Source organism: the organism of the source record quoted next, unplaced genomic scaffold, assembly GCF_019419815.1.
Source record: "Pyrus x bretschneideri cultivar Hongxiangsu unplaced genomic scaffold, Pyrus_bretschneideri_v1 Contig265, whole genome shotgun sequence".
Classification (NCBI taxonomy): domain Eukaryota; kingdom Viridiplantae; phylum Streptophyta; class Magnoliopsida; order Rosales; family Rosaceae; genus Pyrus; species Pyrus x bretschneideri.
Window position 1 is genome coordinate 495,687 of NW_025999574.1, and position 24,014 is coordinate 519,700.

Consider the following 24,014-nt stretch of genomic DNA (forward strand, 5'->3'; position numbering starts at 1 on the left):
GTACTTTGCCATGCACTCCCTTAACTGCTATTTCGAATGCATCTTCAACTGTCTCCAATCTGGATGCCCTTGGATCTGCATATATCACTCTCGGAATCAATCTTATGACTTCCTCTCTCATTGCTGCCACTTTATGCTTCGGAATTTGAAGCAATGTCTCGTTAATGATCGCCTACATCAACTTTGGTTTCTTGGTGTAAGCCACATCCAAATCCAGTTTGTTGAGAATTAGTAGTATGATTACCAATTAGTTTGTTTTAATTAGCCAACAACCAATCTGATTCAGGGTCCAGATTGGTGATGTCCTCATGAGTCGCGGTGGGTTCGATACAACTACAAGGATGAGGATGACACGCACAAATCGAACCCGTTACAAATACAAAGAAAAGAAAGCTTGTAGGAGCAGAGATAATGAGCACAAACATGCGCCCTCAACTGAACAATCTTTTAAAACGGGATTGCATTACGTGGGAACTTAACAGAAACATAATACATCGTAAATTGATTGCTCTTCGGACTTGAAATATTTGTCATCTGCTGTCTGTAATCAGTGAGGAAAATATACATTGTTTGAGATATATCGTATCAGCGAGTAAGGCTGTACATCGAGTAAATACCAGCCACTTCCTTCCAAGCTCCCCCAGCTCAGCTGGTTCTGCGCCTGATAATCTGCACGCACAATCACAGCCGTACAGTACTGATTTCTGTTTTCTGATGAGTACAAGAATGGCGACCACCGACCTTGCATTCTTGCGTTTGGTTTGCTAATATAGTCGGCATATGCATGGGGCAAACAAACACTGCTAACCCCTTTTACCGCACGAGATCTTCATTGCAATACAGGACCAGCACCTAACAAGGAGTAGGATGATCAAATGTCAGATAATTTTGGAAAAACTAAGATGACGCTGTTAAGACGAATGCGAAGCAAAAACTTTAACCTTAATTTAGGGTTTGGGGTTTGAGACTTTCCCCAGTACAATGACACCATATGGCAAACAATATGAAATATTACTACGTGATATGCATTTGAGTGGAGTTTGTTTTTTTTTTTTGGTGGGAAATTTATCATGCCTAAATGTACATTCACATTTGTCTATGTGTCAAATATAAAGCCAGTGCCCAATTTTCTTTTATATAAAGCGTTGACTGAATGGCTTCGAAACTGTAATTTGACATTTCACCATTTAAGGTCTTAACTTCTTGTGCATCCACATCAAACAAAAGCATAAAATTCTAATATTTCCAATTCCCAATTTGCAGTTAGTACCTAGTGGCTACTGGCTAGTGAGCAGGAAATAAGCATGCATAAGTCTCTGGGTATTTCATGCATCAGTTATCTAAAACATCAAATCAGCCAAAACAGTGAAATATAACAGCAGTTACCACATAGATGCTAAGAACATCTTACCAGATCTCTGGGAATATAAGGTTTAAAATCACTTTGCTTGCAGTAGTGCTCACAGATAAAGAATTAAATCCCAGAAGAAAAAAAAATCCAGCAGTTTTACGGATTATTGATTCCCTCAATCAACATTGAATATGTCTGAGGATGAAGCCGGCAACCCATCTTCTCCATGATGCTTATGAGCTCAGAGCATATATTGCCAAGACCCCTCTTAAGTAAACCATCAAAGAGAACTTTCCAAGCTACTTCATCGTAATTATATTCGCAATGAAGCAAAGTACGAAAAACTGCTTTTGCCTTCTCACTCTTCTCTTCATCAAGAAGCCCACATACAAGCAACGTGGAGGACTCCAATGTCGGTAAATAACCATCCTCAATCATCGCATCCACCAAGATTGCTGCCTCTCCATACTTTTGCAATGTACAGCAACAGTTAAGAAGAGAATTATAAATATCCTCACTGGGAGAAACTTCCCTCTCTTTCATATGACTGTGTAACCTCTGGGCTTCTTCCAAGCGCCTCTCTTTGCAAAGACCTACTATAAGTTTGTCATAAGTGTTGGTGCTGGGTCCACAACCATGCCCAGTCATTTTTTCAAAAAGGTCTAAAGCAATGTCAAAATCCATTATCTTCCACACATCAGTAATATCAATTAAGGAGACATTTGAGATCAAATCCATTCCCACTATATTATTCCTTGTCTCTGTCAACTTTTCATTTGAAAGATGTTTGATCAGAAAGGAGTAGGTATAATGCGAAGGATCACAAGAAGCATCAATCATGCGCTTAAGAACATCAAATGCACAATCAATTAATCCCATGCGTCCATATCCATCAATTAGTAATGTGTAAGTCAACGAATCTGCTACAATTCCTTCTTCATTCATCTTAATCATCAATTTCTCTGCCTCTTCTACATTTCCTATGCCGCAATATGCATGAATAAAGGTGGTGTAAGTAAATAGGTCAGGCTGATTACCAGAACTAACCATCTGGTTTAAAAGCCCATGAGCATGGTCAAAGTCCCCTTCCTTCAACATTTGTTTAATTAGAATTGTATAAGTATGTACTGTAGCTTTCACACCAATACTTACCATCTTTTCTACCAGTGATAATGCTTCCTTCAGTCTTCCTTCTTTACACAACACATCTATCAAGGTATTGTAAGTGTATGAGTTCGGCAAACAGTCTTCTGCAAGCATTCTATCAAACAAAGAATGGGCATCGTCGATTTTCCCAACCGTGCAATAACCATCAATCAAAGCAGTAAAGATCACGTCATTCGACTTTATGCCTTTCTCTTTGAGAGAATCAAACAGGGCATGAGCTTCTTCCAGTCTCCCCTTCTTAGAGAGTGTGTCTATGAGAGAGCTGTAAGACCATTGGTCAGGAACCAAACCACTTTCTTGCATCAAATTAAGCAGCCTATAAGCACTCTCCAAATGACCTATTTTACACTGCCCATGGATTAATGAGTTATATGTATATAGGCTTGGTGAGAGTTTCCAATCAAGCATCTTACCAAGCAGTGCCATCGCCTGGTGTATATTTTTCCTTTTACAAAATCCACAAATCAATTCATTGTACGTCCGAGCATTTGGAAAACAATTATTCGATTCCATCAAAGCCAAAATACCAAGTGCAGCCTCAACTGCTCCCTCCTTGCAGTACCCATCAATCATTGCGTTGTACGTGACAACATTAGGAACTAACCTTTTCTCCAACATCTTGTTTAGCAAGTTTCTTGCCTTATCAAGCTTATTTTCCTTACACATGCTATCAATGAGCACGGTATAAGTATGAACATTTGGTTCACAACCCATTTCCGTCATCTCTTTAAACAGATTCATAGCTTCTATTTTCCTTCCCAATTTACACAAGGCGCAAATAAGAACTGTAAATGTACACACAGTCGGAAAACAATTATCCTCCCCCATTTGAGAAAACAACTTGAGAGCCTCATCAATCCGATCAGCCTCACAAAGCCCATGAATCAAATTAGTATAGGAAACCTCATTTCTTTGACAACCCTTTTGCGGCATTAGCTTGAAAACACTACAACCACTATCCACATCCTTATTCCTACAATGCCCCAGTATCAAGGAAGTGTAGGTAAACGTATCGGGGTGCAAACCCGCCTGCCCTATCTTACTGAAATACAAGTCTGCCTCAGCCACATTACCCAATTTACAGTAAGCATTGATCATGGTATTAAAAGTATGCAGATTTGGCGAAACCATATCGTCTAACATCTCCAAGTACAGAGCTCTCAAATCTTGAAACAGGGAAAACTTAGACAAGGACATTAGAAGAAAATTGTAGCACCTGAGGGTGAGCTTGAACTCGAACTCTTCGGCGCCATTCAATGCCCGCAAATATTCGAGCACAAAAACGGCATCTTGAGGGGAACTGGAAGCCTTAATCATGGAAATTCGGATCTTTTCCGCAACCTGGAGAAACCCATTGGGAAGGAGAATGTTGAGGAGGGAAGAATGGCACTGGACAGTGTGCTTGTATCCGGGTTTAAGGGCAATCCAGTTGAAGAATCCGAGGGCCGTTTGGGGGTCGAGTTTGAGAGTGAAGACTGAGGAGACATGGGCAGGGGATATGGAGGGGGCAAGTTTATTTAGGAAAGGGTGGCGCTGCCAATTGGGGCGGGAGAGAAGGGAGAAGAGCTGGGTGGAGAGATCGTGCGGTTCGGGGGAGAAGGGAAGAGGAGCGGTGGCGGGGGAGGAAACGGAATAAAAGGGTTTGAGGAGGAGGAAGAGGAAGGGCTCAGGTGGGTGGCAGATGACGGCCATGGGTTTTCTCATCATCTTCTTCTGCGGACATTGGTGGAAGACCCGACCCAATTCACTTCATCGTGTGCAGACCAAGAAATGCTGTATGAGTTGGAGAGTGGGAAGAAGGAGGAGGAGGGAAGAGAAAATAGTAGGTTTGTTTGGGATTCGTTTTGGAATTTACTGAGCGTTTACGGTAATGAAATACAAAGAATTGAATTGGGAAGGAATTGAATTGTAAGGAGTTTTACTGAAGCTATTTACTTAAATGTTCTGGAATCGGTATAGAATTCTATAAAGCTGTTTACTAATTCAGCAAAATCGGAATGTAAACTAGTATGATTACTAAAATGTCCTTGTCCCAAATCAAATATTTTATATACTTTAATGGGTTTATAAAGGATAGTCTTAGAAATAAAAAAAGTAAGTGAGGGCATAAAAGGAACAAAAGTGTCATGCCGATTGCCCAAACAATCAGGAATTGGATTACCACCTATATCTAGGGAATCCAATTCCACCAATACAAGGAATTGAATTCCAAAATTTATGTGGGCCCCACTGCTTTTTTATCCCTCCATGTTTAGTAAACACTCTCGGTAATCGGAATTCAATTCCACATTCTCATTCCGATTACAGATACGTAAACACACCCTTAGAGAAATCTCTGCAGCTGGTGATGTGCTGACTGGTTTGGTATTGATGTGCATTGAAAAAAAAGAACTGTTTTTGCTCTGCTGTGAGAATAAGCTCATTTTTACTGCTTCACGTTTTCAGTTTTTTTCCACCCAAAACTGTGAAAATAAGCTATTTTAAAGTATTTACCAAACATTTTTTTGAGCCCTTTTTTTTATTCCTATTTTTTTATAAAAACACCTTACCAAACCAGTTATGATTGCTGTGAGAAAAACTTGTGTGGACTTAACGTGCCACTGGATAATGCCTAATGGCACTATGACTCAATCAAAATTTAACATATGGTAAGATTTTTAATTATGATTTCAGATTTATGTTACCCTTTAAAGATTTCATAATTACATAAAAATTAAAAATATATTATAAAAAATAGTAAAATTAAAAGTAGACTCCAATCACCCAACTAAAGTAATCCTCTATCATCTGAGAATTCACTCTCCGGTGCGGATGTCGGTATCGTTTGACTAAAATTTGAGGTAATAAGCTTTATATTTTCCATTCTCATAGATTTTCCTGTCATGGTTAGTCTAATTCTTTGAAAAATAAAGGAGAAATGTTTTGTGTTTGTAGAAAATGATTCATCATTGAAAAAAAGAAAAAAAATAAAAACGAATATGAATTCGATTATATGTAATTGTTTTCATGACCAAAGTCTATACAATTCCAATTAATCCCTTACTTAGGAAATTGATCAACATCAACCCATATAAAAGTTTATCTTCCAGGCTTTTCCTGTGGATGAACTTTAGATGTGTGTTTTTGTTTTAATGTCAAAAATAATATTTTTTTTAGTTTTTATGTAAATAAGATATTGTACTTAAATGTAACCACATGTCAAATTTTGATTGAATCGTAATGCCACAGAAAGTGGCACGTTGAGTCTCACACAAGTTTTTTTCGATTGCTGCTGAGCACGGGGAATTCACACCTCGTGGACTGAGGGCTCAACTCATGGGTCCTTCCGGCCCTCCCAAGCTTCTATAATGAGTAGGCTTTTTGAAATTGACCCGCCAAAAGTCGACCTGTGTTATATTAACAACTTAACATGGACGTGCTAGTGCAAGTGGTTCTTTGCCACAGTGGATTTGAATCTCGTTGATTTTTTAATCTAAAATTTAATTTAATAAATTTATTATTTGACAAAAAAATATGAAAAATATTTATTCTTTGTTCAAAAAATAAATTGACGTGCTAGTACTAAAAATGTATTAATTTTAAAAATCGACGTTACATTAACAATATCTTATCTAATGAATACGATTATACGAATGGCATTAACTACAACGTTGACATTTCTGGTGCCTTATTCGTTATCTCAAAATTGACCTTTGGACGGATCTAATAGCCATATAAATCCAAGATTGACCTCATAATAATGTGTTTCATTGAGTTCTATGCTCACAGGTATATCAGATAAGACTATTTGCTGGCCATGCAATTGTAATCAAAACGTGCATTTATGATTTTTTTTTGTTAAAAAAAGTGAATGCCAAGCGCACAAGGCTGAACTAAATGACAAATATGAAAAATGAAATGAGAAAACCGTATTAATGGTTCCTTAACGTTAACTCAATTGGAGAAATTATTTCTCAATTTTAATCCAATTGGAGCAATGGTCCATATCAACTTTAATTCAATTGTAGTAATGGTCTTTTTTACATAACTCATTTTGACAGAACTTAAGATAGTACATAGGATAGTATAAAAATCTGGAATAGGATCCTCTTTGTGGGGATTTGAAGGATCAATTAATTGTGTTCGCTCATTGTACATCATGCGGTTAGAAATTATTTTTAAATTAAATATAAATAGCACCTAATGAAAATTAGCCGCACGATATACGATGAATGGACACAATTGATTGATTCCTAGATCCCCACAAAAAAGATCCGGAGAGAATCCTTGTCCAATCCATCCAAACTCAAAGGTGAATATTTAGAAAACCTTTTTTTTTTTTTAATTTAAAAATATGTTGCTTGGTATCACCAAGAGACATAAATAACAAAAAAATACGGACTAGCATCACTTCTAACTTTTTTTAGACGAAAAATCACTTCTAACCAAGGTTCTAAAAAATGCTAGCTGCTAGTCGGGCGGTGGGTTGGCGCCTAGTGCCTAGGTGGCTAGACGGGATCTAGACAGGTGCATAGACAGATTTAGGTAAATTTCTTGTATATCTTGTAAATAAGTGCATATTGACACATAAAAAATTATACTTGTATGAAATTCATGAATAAGATAATAAAAGAATAATAAAATACAAAAAGAGTATCCAACAAGTCTAAAATAACACATTAAGCATATATGTCATATAACTTAAGACAGTTTAAATGATTATATCTAATTAAAAAAAAAAAAAAGTAGAAATCCCATGTAGTGGGTTGGGTGGTTCATAATAAAGGAATTGGATCCTCTCCTGAGCAAAGGCTCAGGATCCTCCCCTAAGCAAAGGTTCGGGATCCTCTTGACCCACTAACATGGGGCACTGGATTTTGATCCAACGGCTAAAATTATTATAACTTTTAGAGTGGTCCCCTATTTGTAACCGTTGAATCAAAATCCAACGGCCCATGTTATTAGGTCAAGAGGATCCCAATCCTTTGCTCAAGAGAGGATCCAATTCCCATAATAAAACTACTAGGAAGACATGCCAGGCATCCCTTAATCAAACCACGCACGTTGGTATCATCCCCAAAATCCTTTCTTTTTTATTTATGATTTTATCTGGGTTGGTGTCCCATTTTGAACTTTGGAGCACCAAAACCGGTCAAAAACCTATATAGCAATTGAAAGTTGAGGTCAGAAATCATAAAGAGATAAGTATGAAGAGGTGCATGCATCCTTCCCCATTTCATAAAGCACCACATGTGAGGTGTGACCCCTCCCCTTCACCCACAGTCCCCATCACTCACATCAACTTAGAGACTCCCAAATGAAGGAGACCATTTTAATGCCTTGAAAATCGGAAACTTTTATTATTTTTCATTCTTTCCTTTTCCTCATCGTCTTCGTCTTCTTTTTCTCTCGGTTTCCTCTTCTTGTTCATTAGGTTATAACTTAAAATTTTTTGACTTAAATTTTTAAGTTTTATCCCCAAAGGTTGGAGATGGTTTTAGTATAGATAATATTGTTTTTACAAAAAATACAAAAAAAAAAAAAAAAAAAAAAAGAGGTTGTACACTAATGATGTGTACCTCAATAAAATAAACATTTCTAAAGAGAACTACGTAATTTTCTAAATAATTATTCTATATCCTAGTGAATGTTGTAGTAAACTATTATATCCAAATTCAAAAATATGACTCGGGATATCAAATTTGATAGCCATGTGACACTCTCATAAACTTTAAAGTTTTGCTGTTATTTCACGTTTTGTTACTTATAAATTGACATTTCGATTAAAAAACATTAGTATTGTCTTTTTATTTTACTGTTATTACTGAATGGATTTTTTGACATTTCTCTGAAGATGCAACCCAAACAAACAAAAATGAAATCAATTACCCCTTCATTTATTCCATATCCAAAAAACAAGAGATTACCCCACGCATCAACCGCGGTTAAAACGTAACCCAACCCTAGTTAAATAGGACACTGTTGCTTGCTTCTCCTGACATCCTTGTCCCTACAGCCAGCTGGTCGCCGCCACTCTATCCTCTTCTCTCTCCTCTGACAAGTAAAAAATTCTCTTATTTCTCTCTGTCTGAGCAATCAGAGAGTGCTTAAGGAGCTCCAATGCCTCCTACAACCACATGATATCAATCAAGCAGGTACCTTCACTTTCTGCTTATTTATTTATTTATGTTTTTTATTAAGTACTAGTTTTTTTTCCATATCTGATTGTTCTGTTTGTTGTTTAGGTTAATCTGTTCTTATCTGCTTAATTAATAAATAAATATATTTGTTCTCAATTTTGTGACTTTTCAAGGTATTTTATGGTTGATCTGTTTGCTTCTGTTGTATCTTACACTCTAGGGTTCTTCTCTTGGTCATTTCCAGGTATATGTAATAGATTCTCTCTGGGTTTTGTTTGGTGTTCCTTGTTGTTTACTATAGTTTTTAATTTTCTGTTTGATTTTTATTTCCAGGGTTTTATTTTGTTGTGTTTTAATATTTTTTTTTGCAAAATTTGGAAATGATATGTTTGGATCTCGATTGATAGATCCGTTGAATTTCCGGGTTTATATTAAATGATGAAAATGGATTAGTAAGTGAATCAGGTTGCTTTGATAGGTGGTATATTTGCTGTAAGCCGGCGTTATGAGCTGTATCAGTTTGTGTAAACAATAATTAAAAACCCAAAACTTGGTGCTGTCAATACTCGTTAATAATGTGTTATTGTGAAGAAAATGAATCTGGATGATAGTAGATCTGGAGGTGCTTGGCTCTGTTCTTTCAGCTTTAGTCCGTTCGCAGTTGAAGGGTATTACGTGTTACTTAAATTTGGTTTTTATTGCTACTACCTCGCGATTTTCGTGACCCTGGTGGATATCATATATTTTTCTTCATTTTGTTGTTTTCTCGTTTTTTCTGGGTTATTCAAGAATCACATCTTTTGTTGCTTGTAGTGATGAGGGCCATGTGTTGGGATTATCTTTTGGTTCTTTTATTTCCTTTTGCATTCTGAATGTGAAAACAAGGAGATCCGTTACGTTCCCTTGTTTGCTTGCTTGGATTAGTTGCTGGATTGATGCCCATCTAATATATGGTAGTGATTCTGACTTCTTTACGGTATTATATTTGTGATTAGCCGTATTTATGAAGTTATAACTTTCCCTCGTAAACTTAAAACGTTCATTGAATTAAAGTCATTACTGCTAGTTCATTGTACCTGATCTATGATTTGCTACAATTTTGGATTGAACTGAGTTTTTGGTAATTTATTTCATTTGCAGTAGCTTTGATTTTCTTTATGTTTCCTGGTTGAGTGGCAAATCTTGGCTCTTAGAAGTTTTAAAGCTAAGTACTGTGCGCAAGATTGGAAATCTTTTTAATAGTGAGAGAAGGGCGGAGAAGTTGACGTGGTTTGTGTCGGTGCTAAATGGGGATCTTTGAGGAGTTAGGTTTCTCTGGTAATCTTGACTATCTTTTGGCTCCATCTGGGGAAGGGGATGCAGCTCCAGAACATGAACAAGAGGCAACTGTGGAGGAGGATTATAGTGATGAAGAAATGGATGTTGATGAGCTCGAGAAGAGGATGTGGAGAGATCGAATGCGATTGAAGAGGCTGAAAGAACAAACTAAGGGAAGGGAAGGAGTTGATAATGCAAGACAGCGTCAATCACAGGAACAAGCGCGGAGGAAGAAGATGTCACGGGCACAAGATGGAATCCTGAAATATATGCTGAAAATGATGGAAGTTTGCAAAGCTCAGGGTTTTGTTTATGGAATTATCCCTGAAAAAGGAAAACCAGTGAGTGGTGCCTCTGACAATCTGCGAGCATGGTGGAAGGAAAAAGTAAGATTTGATCGTAATGGCCCGGCTGCGATTTCTAAGTATCAGGCAGATCATTCAATCCCTGGGAAGAATGAAGACTTCGGTGCAGTGGCATCCACTCCTCACACCTTACAGGAGCTCCAAGACACCACTCTTGGTTCACTTTTGTCAGCTTTGATGCAGCACTGCAATCCACCCCAAAGACGTTTCCCGTTGGAGAAGGGTGTTGCTCCTCCTTGGTGGCCTACTGGTAACGAGGAATGGTGGCCTCAACTAAATCTCTCCCAGGATCAGGGTCCTCCCCCATACAAGAAGCCTCATGATCTGAAGAAGGCTTGGAAGGTTGGTGTTCTCACGGCTGTGATTAAGCACATGTCGCCAGATGTTGCAAAGATCCGCAAGCTTGTTCGTCAGTCCAAATGTTTGCAGGACAAAATGACTGCTAAGGAGAGCGCCACTTGGCTAGCCATTATAAACCAGGAGGAAGCTTTGGCCCGGAGGCTATATCCTGATAGATGTCCACCTCCATTTGCTGGTGGGAGTGAGTCTGTCGCAATCAGTGGTACTAGTGATTATGATGTTGAAGGGGTTGATGATGATGAAAATATTGAAATAGAGGATTGCAAACCTCTTGTTAGTCACTTCAACATTGGAGCCACTGGACAAAGAGAGAGGCAGGTGTTACCTCAGGTTAAGGGAGAGCTCATCGAGATCAACTCGGATTTTGGTCCGAAGAGGAAGCAGCTGGCTGAAGAGCCACAAATGATGTTAGATCAGAAGTATTACACCTGCGAATATCTGCAGTGCCCATATCATGATTACCGCCTAGGTTTTCTTGACATAACTGCAAGAAACAATCATCAGTTGAATTGTCCATACCGGAATAATTCTTCACAAGTTCTGGGAATGTCAAGCTTTCAGATTCACAATGAGAAACCTGTGGGCTTCTCTCTACCCATTGCTCAACCACCAACACCAGGAATTCAACGACCAGTGAACCAGTCAAGTGGGTTTGATGCTTCGGGACTTGGAAATCAACAGCAGGTGAACCAGTCAGGTAGGTTCGATGCTTCGGGACTTGGAATTCAACAACCGGTGAACCTGTCAAGTAGGTTCGATGCTTCAGGACTTGGAATTCAACAACCAGTGAACCAGTCAAGTAGGTTGGATGCTTCGAGAATTGGAATTCAACAACCAGTGAACCAGTCAGGTAGGTTTGATTCTTCGGGACTTGGAATTGCTGAGGATGGGCAGAAAATGATATCAGAGCTTATGTCATTCTATGATGGTAATATACAGCAAAACAAGAACTGCAATCCTGGAAACCTAAATGATGTAGATGATCGCAATCAGCAGCAGGCTAACTTTCAATTTCCGATGAATGATAACTTATACGGTCAAGGGCCGGACATAGGACACAACATGAACATGTCGGAACAGACCCCCATGCCTATGCTTCATCCAGATTTTTCATCCCCGGAAATTCAGTTCGATCAGTTGATGGCATTTGATTCTCCGTTTGGTAACAATTCCAACGAAGATGTCGACATAAGATTTGGCTCCCCCTTGCACTTGGCGCCTGTTGGTTATAATGTTATGGACCCGCCGCTGAACCAAGACCCTTGGTTCCCATGAAGTGGGTTATTCTTATATTGACTGCTCCAATACATACGCGTTGGAGTCCCACAGTTTAGGTGAAGCTTCTTTTCAACTTTATTTGCTTCTCTTATCTTTTGGACTTGTTAGATGTTTATATGCCAATATGTCATAACCCAAATCTGTGTTTGCGGGTGGTTTACACGGTTGAGCAAATAAAGAAGCTTTGTCATGTTTAGTTGCTTCTTTATCTGCTGGACTTTTTAGACGTTTCTAACCCTCGAGAACTCGGGGTTTCCCATACCGCAACTCTCTTGTCTAAGAATAGGTATATCTAGTTGCAGTATTGAGTAAATCCAATAAGGGACCGGAAAACCCAGTCTGGTGTTCCGTGCTTTTGCTGAAATGTTGGAAACAATTTTCCGTTACTAAGTCGATGTTGGAATGTCGTTGTGTGATGTATATACAGAAGACATCTATATATGTGGTGGTTTTTACATATTTAGCTGCACCTGTATCTTGTTTCTTTGGAAGAGATTGTTTTTAACTTTTCTTGCTATCGGCTACAATTATTTTGATCCGTTGCACGAAAATTCTACGAGTCACCAGTGTATGGGATGCACCGCTTAAATGGACGGTTAGATTTGCATGCTGTAATCCAAACATTCAATCTAGCCGTTCATAAAGCCGGTGCAACACAAACCGGTGTGCCATACAAATCATGTATGGTGTCCAATTCGAAGAGGTAAAGAAAGCAATGAAAGCGTCGTCTCTAATCCCTCTACCACCCCGAATCCTTGACCTATTCGACAACAATCGTGATGGCTCTGTTGACATGCGAGAGATACAGTAGTGTGGGTTCTCTGCTCCTCTAGAAATTGCGCGTTCGTACAAGTAGATGGATGAAAACTTGGTCTAAAAAAAAAAACAGCATTCCTAGCAAACAACGGTATATAGTTGTTTTAAATCCATAAAAAGTGCTCACCAACAGAATAGCACACATTTGTAATGGCATCCGCTAAGAAATTTGCTTTCTTTAAAACATGCTGCCGAGGTAGAGTCAAACTGAGGAGTGGCCCGGTATGGTGCCAATGACAAGTTTGGAGTCACCCTCAATAAAAACATTTTGTAGTTTCTATGAGAAGCAAATTTTCGAGCTTCCCTGAATGCCCCAGCTACCGCACCGAGACGATCTTAGTGCCGCTTACCTTGCTTCTAATCCAGTTCATCATGCTCGCATACGTCGTATTGAACCTGATTATCATTTTGTTCTTGAAAATGTAGCTCTTGGCAGTCATTGAGTTTGCTATATTTCTCTACAATCAGCCTGCCAACCTCCTTAACAAGGCGCTTCATGAACGTCACCATGGTTTTCTTCATTCCAAACCTGTCCGATCAGGCTTTCCCAGTTTGTGGTGTGTATAATTCATCCGTAATTATCACATGTATTACAGAAATATAATTTTTAACTGTAATTAGGGTAGGATTCTACTTGCCTTCCACGCGTACAAGAGCCTGCGTATTATCACAGGCGCTACGCAACCCTAAAGATCATTTTTGTATTTCGAAAGCACATGTCATTCGGTATTGAGATATAATCTTGTATCTGTGTTGTAATTGAGAGAAACCAACAAAGATAAACAGGTGGCTTTACTCACAAATGCATCTCAACAGACAGCAAATTCGCAGAACAAAACAGAAGCTCAAAACCTCCCTCACCCGAAACATTATTCCGAACCGCCTTACACACGTTATCAAAAATCAATGAATCAATAGGTTTACACACATCGACAGGAAGATCCTTTTATTTGCTGAAATTTACAATGATCACCAACACGAAAGCTGGTCCGATCGTTCCTTCCTGGAATACAACAATGCATTGTGTCGCCAGGCACCAACACCAGCTATACAGCATTGGTAAGTTAATTTCACATCACAACTTCCACGCCAGTCGGCAGTTCAAATGAATTTGGTTCACCACAAAAATCTATACACCGATTGCGATATATTCTCACGCGATAAATGTATGCACAGTTACGCTATTCTGGTTTCTGTTTTCTGTATAAGGATGGCCACCAACCTTGCATTTTGCATGATGGATGTCCTATAAATAGGATTTACGCTCGCTTCAGTTTGTTGTTAGTTGATACGGGTCAACCCAACATTTTTCCTCCTTTACTGCATTACTCCATCTTTCCTTAAAGATCTGCATATCAATAAAGGACTGCATCCTAACCTGCCAACAAATAACATTCGCGGGATAAGTAGTTGCAAACAATGTATATGAATTTACACAATATTTACATCGCCTGCAAATGCGTGGGTGTGCACGGAGAGGGAGATAATACGAGATAGTAAAAGGACAGAGCAGTTTACGAAAATTAGACAAATTAAGAATGCTTACTTTAGATCTACCATTGACTTTATCAGAGGCAGATGGGGCCTGAAATTACAAATGATGAACTCACATTAGAACTCACATTATAGGTCAATAAAGATTCTAATATATTGACTGAAAAAACAAAACAATCAAGTACAGGAAAAATTCAAAACACACCAATGCTTTCGAGTCCCCCTTCTGAGATGGGTCTGGGGAATTAGTCACCTATGCAAAGGAATAGATGGGAAAGAGAAAAAGGTCAGAAAATAATATGGAACGTCAAGACCATAGGCGAGCTTATCCTGCTAGAACAAAATAAATAATATGTTTGAAATGTTTATAGACTGCATATTGCATCAATCCAACTATTTCACACTAATGATGCTGCATCTGCTATAGATGTATGGAATAACAATCAAGACAAGTCTTCCACGTTACTATTTTAAATAGTTAAACAACCCAAGATGCCATGATGCTTGCCTTATTTCCATCTGAGACACCAAGCGTAGGAAGACCAAGATGAACTATATACTCTGAGTCAACCACACCAACGTTTTGTGTTCGATCTCCCTGAAAGATAAAACGTTCTGTTATCACAAAGTACTTGTGAACAATAACTAAGAGACTTAAAAATGGAAGCAATGAGGCAGGAAAATTACTTGTGCACAATAACCAAGCTGCACATCCAGGCCCCATGCATGGACCAAATCATTCTGTAGGGATAATAAATAATCAGAGAATAATCACGATAAAGTTTCTTCTAAGCAAATTACTATAAAGAACAAATAGAAATATAGTACAGATTTATAGTACAGATTTATCATATCCAATTTGACTTCCGAAATTTCAGAAGAAATACAGAGCATAGTAACTGTATACTTGCTAGCAAGGCTACTGACCTGATCAACCAGATTCTCTTCTTCGAAAATAGTACAAATTCTCCAAAATATTTCTTTTCCATTTAATGGTTGTTTCTACTACAAGCCATCCTTTTGTGTTTAACTTACATGGATTATTCAGCATCGCCATTATTTAAAAAAAAATGGCGGGGCTTAAATAACGAAATCTATTTGCACATACTCATCAATTTTTCGTATACTGTTGTTTACTACCAAAAATAAGTGATGATGCTGTGGTGGTTGGTATTGGTTTTGTAGGGGGTTGTGTACCTGGATCATGTACCATACACATTGCCAAGCAGTTCTTGAAAATACAGGTGCCATCATTTCCACCCAACTGTTATAACAGACCATACCAAACACCCGAAGGAAACTTTTCAGCAAAGTAATGCTTGATAGAGTTACAGCGCAGAGAATAGCGCATAGGCAGTTGCTTACCCTGCACAAGGAGGAGCAGAGCTATGGTCGTCACACCTTCCACTGCCTTTATATTTATAAAACCGTCTGTTGAAAAAGTAGGCAAAGACGGATCAAAGTCAGTTCTATGCATACTTTGATATCCTAGAGTGCGAAATAAAATCTTATACTGAGAGAAGTACAAGTTAATACAAAATCCCAAAAAGTGGTCGCCATGCCAGAAAGCAAAAGAACCGAGCGAGAGAGTATAAGGTAACAGTACAAGAACACAAAGCAAATACATATGGTTTGGCCATTCTTCTCAAAGTCAACTGTAGCTCTAACTCTACAAAACTGTCATTCGAACAGAACAAAGAAAACTTCACAAAACTGAAACCTCCAAATGAACTTATGTATACTAGGTTTTGAATAAGATAACCAAAGAAGAGAGAATTTGGAATAAAAAGAGACGATACAATTTGGAATTTCTAGGTTTTCTCATTTTGGAAGTTCATGACTATAGTATATTTAGAGATCGGTTTAAAGCAAGGATGCAGCCCAAGTACTAAGAGTCCTATGTTACATTGGTCTCTTCAACATTAGACACTACAGGTACCAAGGAAATCCACTTTCCAGAAAACATCCTACACTAACCTGTGCACTTTTGAATTCTTCACACGTGCAGTGATTGGATGATACACCTCTGACTTGTCAGGATCAAGTGCTGGCTGTGATATTTCCAGTCCCTCTTCTTGAATTATGGATAGATATCTGCATGACATGTTCAAAACACAATGCATTATATCTCTGTGTGATATCAAATCAGTTTCCTATTTTCTTGTCTGTCAAACATTGATTGAATGACTTTGTGATTACACCATTTCATATTCCAGTTAACTACATTTTAATTACCATATTCCAGTCAACATGAACATTATCAAATGGGAATTTTTTAAAGTTATCTGTACAGATGTCAGTCCGAAGTCTTGTAAGTCGAAAATAAAAGTATGTGGTGTCATATTGCCTATTTTATCTTAGGATCATAGCAGACAAGAATGATATGCAATATTCATCAGTAATCACTATACAGATGCCAATATCATTCTAAAAAGTCAAGCGACGATGCTTACCGCATCGGGTCAAAATTCTCAACTCCAAGGTCCTCATCCCAAAGAAAAATATATTTGTACTCCGAAACTATATCTGGATGCAGGAAACGTTTGGCGAACCACCTATGTCATCATACAGTACTGTTTCATTAAGATGTAATCCGCACACGTATAGAGCATTCCCACCCAAGGGTAACTAGCTATAGTTTAAGTAACCATGTGAGAGAATAACTGTTACCATTTTGTTTGATTCATCACAGACACGTGTATGGCATGATCACTCCAAGGTAAATCCCTCCATTTATCCACCGCACCGTCATAATGAAAAAGCATTACAACAAAATCACTTGATAGAAACTGCATTACAACAGCAGATATTTAGAATAATATGGAGAAAATATTCTAATGTGAAGGGTATGAGCCAAATGTATCACTACCTTTTTGACAATTTTGTCCACTATCTCTTTCTGCTTTATTCCAACTGCAATTGCCAGCAAGCTCCTAGAAGGTTTTGAGTTTTCCTGACATAAGAATTTTGCAAATTTTAGGCAGTATAAACACCTGAAAAGAATAAAAGAAAAATATATATAGATATATACGCAAACAAACACATTTTAATGTATTAACAAGGCAGATAATGAGTACTAATAGGAATGAACCAGGTGGAAGCAAGAATTTGTGTCCCTAAACTAGAAATTTCAAGGTTTCTTATTTGCACGAAAAGTCCAAAAAAATATTCTCCAACATTTTGCAGTCTATTGCAAAGAAACATATATGTTAAAAAGTTCCGTACTGATTTGAGATAATGATTTACATCAAAGTAAACAGGTGCAAGGGCATGTTTAATTTAAGAGGACAGTAGATGCCACAAGCAATTTTGTTCGGAAGGAAATAGAAAACACAACAAATCCAGTCAAGCAACCATTTTAAGTTGGGAGAGATTGGAAGAGATGTAGAAGAATGGAGAGATGAGGGATAGAGAAGATTGGATAAATGATGTAAAAGAGAGGTAGAACAAATGCAAAAGGCATATAAAATGAATGCTAAGTTGTTTTAAGATTTGTTTGCATTCATGCTTCTTTATTTATTTTCCTCTCATTCCATCATTCTTCTTCGTCCCTCAATTTCCCCATATCTGTTCCTCGGGTATCACACAAAAAGTGAAACTAAAACTAAGAAAATGAAATATTATCAAACGGGACCATATTATCTTAAGGTTACTAAGCAAGGTAAGATGAAAATTTGCATCTAAAAATATCGCAAAGAAAAAAGGGACTTGAACAGTTCATTACATTTTAGAGCTTTGTCTTTATATTTGAAATTACTGTGATGTTTAATAAAACATGTCATCCAAGTAAGCTGTTTCCAGCATACTAATATGCCCTTCACTTATTAAATGATACATAAAAGGCACACGGAAGACGGGATAACACACTTATTAGCAACATGAAAGTCATGCTTCTGATACAAAGGATATGTATGCGTTATCATTTATCAATCAACAAGAACTCGCCATAGCTTAGCATACATTTTTCACAGATGAACCCCATAAAGGCAGCGCTTCCAAGTCCGATGTTTTGACAACAATTCCTCTTGGTAATGCCTCACTCCCTGAAGGTTGGCAATGATTCTGAGGATGAAGGGGGAGAAATTTTCAGCAATAGAAGTAACTTAAAGTGCCATAAAAAGAACACTCAATCTTCCCAGTAAGACGCAAACCTTGCATGTATGCAAAGTTGTATTCTGTGTATTGTAGATCACTTTCCATCTTGTTAATTTCTGCAAGAAAGATTTCTGGGACTATTTAATTGATAACAGATAATACAGAAAAGGCATCAGAACTTTGTTTTATTGTTAATATAGAAGTAAAAGGTGCACACTGTACACAACTTGCAGAACAAAAAGACATACTTCCTTGTACTCCTGAGCAATGGATGCACCACCGATGAAGTAAGCCCCGCAGATCAATGAAGATACAATGAAGAGGCTGCAGTAGAATGACCTATTCTTTAGGTCTGACAGCGTAGAGGCCTGAGAAAAAACAATGAGAAAAGTAATCTTAAAAGTTAGTCACGTTGCATTACACTTGATCCCATCAAGGGCGTTGATTGGTGATATCAGGACAGGAGAGGATAAATAGGAAAGAACACGATGAAGGAAGAACGAAAATAGGAGTCATTTCAATGCACAAGTAGTCATAAACATTCGTCCAGAATCCAAACTAAAATCAATGCAAAAGAATTCATTTCTTAGCCGAAGAAATTCTTGTCAATACTTAACATGCAGATTAAAAAAAAAAAAAAAAAAAGGCAAATTTTCCATCAATTATGCGGGATTCAACTCGTGGCAGTTAAAAGACAACAGACGGTAAGTTTCCTTCAACCGATTCACCATTCCAATTTATACATAGCAACACAAATTTCGCTACCCCGAATAAATTCTCAAGTTAATGTGCTGCAAGCCTACAACTTTAATCGCAGAGAATCATAACTCCGTCTCAAATTTGAAGACTTTTCATTGTTCTATTAACAAAGTCTCAGATAATTTATTTTCAGGAAAAAAAAATAACAAACCAAAAGTCGCAGCTAACATTCAAGTTCTTATATCCATAGCTTGTACAAAATTGAACTCATGGGTAACCCAGACTTCCATTTTCCTTCCATTTCAACTCCTTTTTTTTTTTTTCTCAGCAACCAAACAGCACAAACCGCTACGTTTTCGCAGCAACCAAACAGAACAAAACGACTACTTTTTTCGCAGCAACCAAACAGCACACAAGAAAAATGGATTGGGTGCATTCAAACTCCAAAACAAAGCCAAATTCGTTAAACCCGAAAACAATAATTATCAAGTTGGTAGGTGGAAAACAGTTAAAGATAATCAGAGAAGAGAGAGAGAGGAGAGAGAGAGAAAGGGAGGCTTACAGGATTGATCATTGGCGCTGCAACTTTCAGGGAACTTTGAAAAGAAGAAAGAAGTTGAAAAGACAAGTTCTGTTTTGTTTCCTTTGTTTGTTTGGGCTTGAAGTTTTGTAAATACAAAATGTGAAAGAAAAGAAAGGAATTGGAAAGAAAAAAGTCGGTCTTTGGACACCCAAAAGTCGAGAATACAGTAATATGCCAAAAGGCACGCATGCAAAGAGGGTTGGCTGCCAAGCCCCTACCACACGATGTCGTTTTCCAGCACTTCCCAGTTTCAATTCTAAACGCAGGTAAAAAAAGACGAGACAGAGACAGATTACCAACTATTAATAAATAAATAAATAAATAATCATAATTAATTGGTGTATTTGGAAGGGAGAGAGACTCAGAGAGGTGAAGAAGAGGCATGGAAGTGGGTTTAAATTAAAGAGTGCATTGTGTAGTGGTAACGACGCTACTTATTATTTTTGTATAAATTTAAATTTTTAAATTTAGGATTTATTTCTTACACAAATTTCAAAATAAAAAATCATGATGAATACGGTGGTGAGCACAACTATTATTTGGGGCTAATGAGCAAAAATATGTCCTTAATGAAATGGTGTTGCTAATAAATAACATAGTAAGTTTTTTTGCAATTTAGTATTACGTTCTAGTGATATTTCTCTTCATTTGTAAACGCCAAAAGCGAATTTGAATCATATTATTGCTAGCTCATTGTAAGGTTAAACTCAATTTTTCCCCTTATTGTAGGTACATAAAAGATGATGCTATCCAACATGATAAAATGATAAATTTAAGATAAAAATGTATGTATGGATAGCAGTATTTTAAATTAAATTAGAGTTAAAATCAAAATGTTAGTTTACTTTTAATAAGTAAATAATACTGTTTGTTAAAAAAAATAAATAACGATGACGACTTGAAAGAGACGTGGAATCCGAAGCGTGCGCCGCGGGAGAGTGTTATATACGCTGGAATGTTTGGATAGTGGAGGGGAAATGCGCCACCACCACTCGCGTATTCTACTTGCTCGTCTAACTTTCCCAGATACTCGCCCTAACTTGCTTCTAACAGGTATCATTCTGTCTTTTCGTTCCCTCCTCTTTTTCTTTTGATTTCGGTCTTTTTTTTTCTTTTCAATCATTGCATAAGAGATTAATTCAATATCCTTTAGAAAGAAAGACTCCCAACTTAGAAAGTGAATTATTATTAAAAGAAAGTCAAAAGTAAATTTGGAATTTTAGTTTAGGAAATTAAGTTACTTGATACAAAACTATAATTTTTAGGATTTAACCATAATATTTATATGTATTAATACAATGTACCATTTTGACGGTTAGATGGTGATAAATACATATAAGATTAAGTATCTAAATTCTCCAACCTTTTACTGTCATTTCAAATTGGTCTCAACCTTTTTAAAGATTCTAAACAAGTACCTAACCCATTGAAAATGTCACATCTATTAACCTTCAGTTAAAAGTTTGTTAGATTAACTAGACTTACTTCGTCTCTAAAATTAATAGAAAGTCATCGAAGCATAGTCTCCACCAATAAATGGTTACACCACCACCATCAGGCCATCATCTCCAAACTCAAAAGCAAAATCACCGACTCTACCCTACAAATCAAGCCGCCAACATCGAGAAAAAGTTCATGGAAGTTGCTGAAATAATATGGATTGCCATGATATGGCCTCCACCATCTTCACTGCCCACAAAGAAGAACTAAAAGCTTTACGAGCCAAGAATAGGCGAATGAGGAAATCATATGAGCAAAAACAAGCTCTTTGAATCCAATGTCTTTGCCCTATTCTTTATTAAGAGATTGTCCTCTTGGTGTAATTTTAATTCGGGTCCATTTTCAATTTGATTCAATTCAATTCGTATTTGATCATTAGGTTCCATATTATATAATCTATTTGTGAAATTTAGATTTTGAGGCAGCTAATATTAATTTTGTCGATGATATACCCAATTGGTGCATTTTGAATATAATCAATGTTTGAAAAGTTAACTGGGACTTAACGAATGTGACATTTTTAATATTTGGTACTTGTTTGGAATGTTTAAAAATGTTGAACCAAATTAGAATGAAATTAAAAGGTTTGGGGGTTAGGTTCTTAATCCATACATATATTCACATGAATTATATCTATGAGAATAAATCTTACTACTTTTGGCCCTAGAGTTCCTACGCTTGAAAAAAAAAAAAAAAAAACTTGGGGTGTATCACTCAAATCATTGGTCTGGTACTGGATGTAGCTTTTCCACTGTGCAAGATGCCTAATATTTACAACGCTCTAGTAGTTAGGGGTCGACTATCAAATGACGATTGTATTAGTTGATAAAATATTAATTTGGTATTGATGCTTTACAAATTTATATTTTGATATTAACGATATTTGGGGTTGACTCATATAATAGGTCAACCATAACTAAATACTAAACTCACCATTCATAAAAGTCAAATCTATCTGTCACAACCCGTCCCGGAATTTTAATTCCGAGGACGTGAAGTTATGAAAATGCCCTTAAACGGAACTAAGGGGCGTAAAATATGTTATAACTTGATGATTTGGGGAGTGGGTAGGACCCCACATCCCTCAAATCCCTCCCCCATTTCTGTAACTTGTCTCTCTCTCTCCTCCCTCACAAATCTCTCTTTTCTGTCACTTCTCTCTCTCTCCCGAGCTCCCATTTCTTCTTCTTCCTTCACGCTTGTACGGACAAACCCAAAACCCTTCAAATTGTCCCAGATCGAGGAAACTAAGGACACCTTCGAACTCGTGAAGCTCGTACGAGTGCAACCATACCATTTTCAGGTGAGAAATCCTTCGTTTTCATGTCGATTCGAGGTAGTCCGATTTAGGTACTATTCATGCAAACTTAATCTAGCATGTTTTTGGGATTTTGAAGCTTGTAGATGTCTTAGTGAGGTCCCAAGGAGCCTCGGAGTGCTTCGTTGGACAAATTTGGACGTCGGGATAGCTTGGTTCAAAGTTGGCCGGAGCTTTCGAGGCTTTTTCCGGCGAATCCAGGGCGAGTTAGAGGTCGAGGCAGGTATGGATGTGTTCGTCTCGTCAATACCTTCATTTTGATATAAAGAACGTCGAAAATGGTTAAGAAACGAAGAAGTTATGACACTTTGAAATTTACCCAGAAATTCCGGCAAAACACCCACCTCCGGCGAAACCAGTCCGGCGACGCGAGGAAGAAGACGCGCGCGTGGGCAGCGCGTAGACTGGGCGCGTGGAACCTCCAAATTGAGTTCTGAAAATTGTCACGCGTTCGTGACGTCGTGTAGATCATCGTGGTATATTCACATACCCAAATCGAGCAACGTATGAGAAAGTTATTGACGAATGTTTGGTGTATGTGCGTTAAATAACGTTAATTTGGTTACTTTTTGTATAGGTGAAAATTATACAGAAGAAGAATGTAACCAATCTAGGGGAGGCTCAGGGACCTACGAGACGTCGATGTGATCTGTGAGTGGGCAGTTTTGTTTTCGTATATATACGTATGCTTGACGTATTTCCCAGAAAACGTATTTTAAAAGAAATACGAATTGAATATCCTGTCATATATGCATCGTATTTTAATATGTGCATTACCATAATTATGCATACTGTTGCATGGTGCTGAAGAGGCCCAGGTAAGCTACATTTGATATACATTTGATATACGTATGAAATACGTTTGGAATACGATTGAAATACTATGGAAATACAAATGAATTATGATTGTGATATGATTGAAATATGATTGAGATATAATTGAGATACGATTGAGATATTATGCTGATAACGATCATGAGATATGATTGAGATATGAAGAATGATATGATAGAGATGTGATAGAGAGCTCATAACCTGCACCCTCCGTGTGAGTGCTTCCGCCCTGAGCAGGGCCCAGTCCTTCACGTGATGTTCACCTCCCCGCACCTTATGCTCAGCTTGGATCCAAGCTAGGTGCCCAGCCCTGTCGTACAGACCACATTAGGTGGTTTCGACTCGTAGGTGACCCGCGATTATTCGCCCAGCCTTCACGTGATCGTAGCACTTGAGCGTATATATATACGTCACACCCAGTCCTTGTTGTACAGACCACCTTAAGTGGTTCCGACATCGTGGTCAGGTTCAGTTGTTTAGTTATTGAGATTGAGATTTGAGCTCTAGATTCAGCCGTACAGGTCACTTTAGGTGAGTTAATTATGATGATTGAGTTGATTATGATGAGTTAATTATGAGTTATATATGCAGCCGAGGGCTGAGTTGATTAGAATGAAAGGGTATGAGCTATGTTTATAGCCGAATGTTGAATTGATTATATGTTATTCCATCATATTCACATATAGATGATGAGCATTCTGTTATGATACTTGGCATG

The 24,014-nt window shown here is 37.7% G+C and overlaps 3 protein-coding genes and 1 long non-coding RNA gene across 7 annotated transcripts; 2 read left to right on the plus strand and 2 right to left on the minus strand.

Moving 5' to 3' along the window:
- Positions 1–409: 409 nt before the first annotated feature.
- On the minus strand, positions 410–4,348 carry LOC103933396 (pentatricopeptide repeat-containing protein At5g65560-like). The gene is made up of 2 exons (XM_048587335.1): positions 1,412–4,348; positions 410–852 (listed from the first exon to the last, which is right to left on the minus strand). The coding sequence occupies exon 1, from the start codon at positions 4,223–4,225 to the stop codon at positions 1,508–1,510; it is 2,718 nt and encodes a 905-aa protein (XP_048443292.1). The 5' UTR covers positions 4,226–4,348; the 3' UTR covers positions 410–852; positions 1,412–1,507.
- Positions 4,349–8,493: 4,145 nt separating this feature from the next.
- Positions 8,494–12,414, plus strand: LOC103933394 (ETHYLENE INSENSITIVE 3-like 1 protein). 2 transcript variants are annotated; one of them, XM_009343085.3, is made up of 2 exons: positions 8,494–8,652; positions 9,778–12,414. In XM_009343085.3, exon 2 carries the CDS (start codon positions 9,924–9,926, stop codon positions 11,952–11,954), a length of 2,031 nt encoding a protein of 676 aa, XP_009341360.2. In that variant the 5' UTR covers positions 8,494–8,652; positions 9,778–9,923; the 3' UTR covers positions 11,955–12,414. The 2 variants fall into 2 exon arrangements, with proteins under 2 accessions (XP_009341360.2, XP_048443351.1); XM_048587394.1 differs by lacking the exon at positions 8,494–8,652 and adding an exon at positions 8,735–8,881.
- Positions 12,415–13,548: 1,134 nt separating this feature from the next.
- On the minus strand, positions 13,549–19,780 carry LOC103933395. Of its 3 annotated transcripts, none has more exons than XM_009343086.3 (15): positions 19,624–19,780; positions 18,611–18,730; positions 18,419–18,493; positions 18,228–18,329; positions 17,137–17,220; positions 16,938–17,056; positions 16,721–16,822; positions 16,245–16,361; positions 15,633–15,698; positions 15,465–15,531; positions 14,955–15,008; positions 14,776–14,865; positions 14,473–14,520; positions 14,320–14,358; positions 13,549–14,151 (listed from the first exon to the last, which is right to left on the minus strand). In XM_009343086.3, exons 1-15 carry the CDS (start codon positions 19,633–19,635, stop codon positions 14,044–14,046), a joined length of 1,203 nt encoding a protein of 400 aa, XP_009341361.2. In that variant the 5' UTR covers positions 19,636–19,780; the 3' UTR covers positions 13,549–14,043. The 3 variants fall into 3 exon arrangements, with proteins under 3 accessions (XP_009341361.2, XP_048443352.1, XP_009341362.2); XM_048587395.1 differs by having other exon boundaries at positions 18,419–18,499; XM_009343087.3 differs by having other exon boundaries at positions 18,419–18,478; positions 19,624–19,779.
- Positions 19,781–22,289: 2,509 nt separating this feature from the next.
- Positions 22,290–23,063, plus strand: LOC125478764. Its single transcript, XR_007259526.1, has 3 exons — positions 22,290–22,447; positions 22,542–22,685; positions 22,786–23,063. It is a non-coding gene; the product is annotated as an uncharacterized LOC125478764 (long non-coding RNA).
- Positions 23,064–24,014: the final 951 nt, after the last annotated feature.